A 4,270-nucleotide genomic window follows, 5' to 3' on the forward strand; every position below is an offset into this window, starting at 1 on the left:
TAGGAGACAGCCATCAATGATTCTCATCATTGATATTTCTATCTCCTACCTTCCTCTCTGTATAAAAATATATTGATCTGACTCATTTATGGAAAATAAAGAACATTATAACCTGATGAACAAAAAGATACAGAGGCAGTAAGGCATTGAACAGACTGTCAAATTACAGTGGGAACGCTGGGAGTGTTGGGGAGGTGGGGAAAGAGATCAACTGAAGGATTTGTATGCATGCATATAAGCACAACCAATGGACACAAGACATTGGGGGCATGGGATGAGGGTATGTGACGGTGTAGGGAAGGCTGGGGGAAGGTCAGTAGGGGGAAAAGGAGATATATGTATTACTATTTCTAATACTTTAAACAATAAAATAAAATTTAAATAAATTCCTAATAACATAGAAGCAAAAAAAAATAAATAAAAATCTACACACAACAAAATATACCCTAAACACAAAGTGTATAATACACTGTGCAGCATGACATTGTCTTTATTATATTCTCCACTGTAGCTCTTCCATTCAGAAATGGGAGACTATCTTTTCATTAAATTATTATTCCCACCTCTTTCCCCAGCTTAGGGATAGTTTTGAAAAGGGCTTAATTTGTATAAGTTGTTGTGAAATTAAATTTTCATTTATATATAAGTCATGTGTATAAGTCATTTAAAATTGTAGCTTGCACATATGACTTCCGAAATAAAATGACAATAATCTTTTAGTTCTGCAAAAATATTCAACATAATGCACATGGTAAAAAAAAAAAAAACTTGGGATATTTCATATGCACAGGAAGTGTAAAAAAAATTTACAACCAAATCAGTATTTCTAATGTTAAGACAACTGGGTGCCACCTAGTGTCCAATTTCTGCAACTACTAACCTTACAAATTCAAAATTGCTATTAAAGCACAGATTATAATATCTGCATGTTGGAAATGCTTTCTTGAAGTTTATCGTTACAAAATAAGGTCATGAAAAGAATGTATGCAATAGCAAAATTAGTATAAAAATAGCCACATGCTATTTAAATATGAAAAACAGACCAAATCATTTCTGATTTCTGCTTCCCTTAAATTTATTCAAAACCCCAAGGATACACGTAGGTAGGTAACTGGAATATATAGAAAGCCACTATACAGTCAACAGGCCAGTAAAATCTAGGGCTTACTTATAATTGGTAAGTATATAGGGCAAATGGTTTATTCAAAGCATCCATTTATTTACTGGAAGTGGTCAAAATAGGAAAGGTTCCCCTCCCCTCTTTTAAAAATACTAGCTGTACTCTTTTACCCATAAGTCCATTACACCTAAAGAACAAAGTGAGCTTAATATTTCAGTTAATTCAACATTACCGGTTTTTAAAGAAACACCTTAGAAACAAATCTGTGCTTTAACCCAGCTGCATTCAAATTAATGGGATTTTAATCTTCTTTTATAGGCCTTAGCCAAAATCCAAATTGTTGAACAATCCTCAGTGAAGTTGGAATACAGAATGTTGAGGTCAAGTTAGATATCATCAATGTCTTCGTCATCATCACCAATGTCATCAAACTGGATTTCATCGTCATCTCCAGGACCAAATGTATCAGTTTCATTGATTTTGGCATGCTCCGGAAGTTCGCCATATGCCTTCAGACTTCTCGCTTCATCAGCATTGTATTTTAAAATCACATCAGCTTTATTATCCTGGTAGTCTCGTAGACCAACTAATATTATGTCCGAGGTATTTATCCAAACCTTTTTCCTCAATTTCCCTCTGATGTGACACAATCTCTTTACACCATCAAAACACATGGCTTCTAAGCGTCCGTTTCCCAACATTTTGATTACCTGAGCATATTCTTGCCCATCTTCTTTGAACACCAATTCTCTTTTTTCGGATTCATTTTCGTTCTTACCCCTACGTCTATTTTTACCTCCTTTACCTTTATTCTTGGGCATGGCCGGAGCAGAGGCCTCGCCGCGACTTTGACGCGTACTCTGGGGGCGGTGGTGGTGGTGGTGGTGGTGGTGGTGGCAGTTCCTCCAAGGGGCGCGAGGTGGGGCGCGAGAGGTGACGCGTGGAGCCCCACAGTACCCAACGGGCGCGAGAGGCCAGTCACGTGCGTGGGCGAGAGCCCCAAGAGCTTCATCTTGAATGAAATAGGCCAATGTTAATTTTCCCCTCCTGCGCTTGAGTCCCTAGAAGCAGTGATTAATTTTGTGACTTTGGATGGATAAGTTACCAACCCTCTCTAAAGCCCAGTTTTCTCACCTGTAAAATAGGTCCTTAGATTTGTAAGGGTTTGATAAGATTAAGTAAAGTGATCACCATAGTGCTGGCACATAGTAAATGCTCCATAAATGTTAGTTGATATTAATACAAAAATAATAATAGCAATAATAATAATACATATTACTACCTGATATGATCACCATTAAGCCAGGCGGAAAGTCTGAGCACTGTTTCTCCTTTGTCACTAATGCTGTTGGTGGTGTCATTCAAATAAGGATAACTTGGATCACCTTCTTAGCAGTGACCTGTGGCTCATGATCACTAATCTGCCTGATGCTGAGAGAGTGCAGCTACCAAGTTCCCAATGTTGGGATTTCTGCCGTTATCTGCTCTGTGGATTACTCAGGGGACACACTGAAAGTCAGTCTTCACTTAGGTCCTTGTTCATTATCTTGATTTTTTGCTGCATCCTTTCCATCATGAGGGAAGACAGACATCTTTCATTCTCCTCAAAGAAAAAGACCAAAAGTGTTAGCTAATAATAAAGCACTATAGCTTTGTGAGGGCACCACATTTTGCCATGGGGGTGGAAAATATAAAGAAACTAATGCCACAATTGGCCTTAAACCCATGTAAACCCAATCTGAAAATCAGGAGAACAAGGGTAATATTAACACTTGCCAAGCCCTTCGAAGATCCCCAGCGCACAGTCCCAGGAATTTGACTAAGTGAGGGGAAGACAGGGCAGGCATACAAACCAGAGCTGTACACAACCGTGGTGGCGACAATTCAGTGTCTGGCCCTATGCCTGCACTTTTTCAAAAATTGGAACACTGAGAGCAGTTAAGTCCTGAGGCTGCCTCTCTCCTCAACCAGACCTCTCTCATAAAGCTATTGCTTAAGGAGGAAACCTCACTACCTTAAACTCTCCCGTACACCTCAGTATTTATGAATGAGGAAAAAGAGGCTGAGAGCAGTTACCAACAGCTTCAGCAAGCAGGGATTCATTCACCCTCTGTGGATCACACAAGATTCCAGGGAATAAATTTGCCTTTGGCAACTCTCCTACTTGAAATTCAGAAATAGTTATGTGAGCACAGGGGTTGTGAGTGTGTGGGTCACACAGGAAGATTGCATGAGTGTAAAGCATGGTCTCTATTTCTCTCATTCACAGAAAGATTTGGGCCAAGAAAGGGAACTTTTCTCCAACTGTCTGACACGCAGGATATAAATAGAGATGTGCAGCAGCTCAAAATAAATCAGGCTACATGTAAACATGGTGAAAAGCCCAGAGTGAGGGAAAACGAAGGCTTCTATAGGTCACCTAAGAGGCAAAAATACCTAATAGTCATACTGTGCAGTAGCTGCTGAAAGTGGGGGTTTGGGAGTGGAGGGGCCAAGGAGTGGGGTGTGGTTCTGTAAGTCTTAAAAAGGACAATTTCAAAAAGGAATTTTCAGTGGCCAGATAAAGCATTACCATACCCCAAATCAAACATGAGTTAGCATCATAGGCCCACACCCACACACCACCAATGAAAGCCCATCGTCACCCTTTGCTGAGTAGATATGTATGTAGCTATCAACTTGAAGTGTCCACATGAGTGGGTGGTCCTGTGTGGTTGGTTGATTCATTCTTCAAAGAAGCAGATTTCCATGGCACTGTTGTTACTAAGAACCTTAAGGAGCTGTCTACCCTTTGAATCTTCTGGAGAGAAGTGAAGTAAGGCTTTGGAGAGCGGGAGGCCCTCTAGCTACAGGAGGTAGGACACCCCCACATCCTCAACAATGATTAACCATTAACAAATAGTGAAATGTCATCATTTCTTTGAATCATATGCTAATAATAACACAGCCAGTTGTGGACTGGTAAACTGGAGCAGAGGAATAAAATGTTGTGTTTATAACTTAGAATAGCCCTGGCTGGGTGGCTCAGTTGGTTGGAGCATCGTCCCATACACCAAAAGGTTGCGGGTTTGAGTCCCAATAAGGGAACTTACCTAGGTTGCAGATTCTATCCTTAGTCAGGGTGCGAATGAGAGGCTACAGATTGATGTT

The 4,270-nt window shown here is 40.2% G+C and overlaps 1 protein-coding gene across 1 annotated transcript; it reads right to left on the minus strand.

The window, feature by feature from the left end:
• Positions 1-850: 850 nt before the first annotated feature.
• Positions 851-1,996, minus strand: LOC311622967 (eukaryotic translation initiation factor 1A, X-chromosomal). The gene has a single exon (XM_084884499.1). The coding sequence runs from the start codon at positions 1,939-1,941 to the stop codon at positions 1,507-1,509; it is 435 nt and encodes a 144-aa protein (XP_084740625.1). The 5' UTR covers positions 1,942-1,996; the 3' UTR covers positions 851-1,506.
• Between the last annotated feature and the right edge of the window lie 2,274 nt (positions 1,997-4,270).

Source organism: Pipistrellus hanaki (assembly GCF_964339955.1).
Source record: "Pipistrellus hanaki genome assembly, chromosome: 5".
NCBI classification, from domain to species: Eukaryota; Metazoa; Chordata; class Mammalia; order Chiroptera; family Vespertilionidae; genus Pipistrellus; species Pipistrellus hanaki.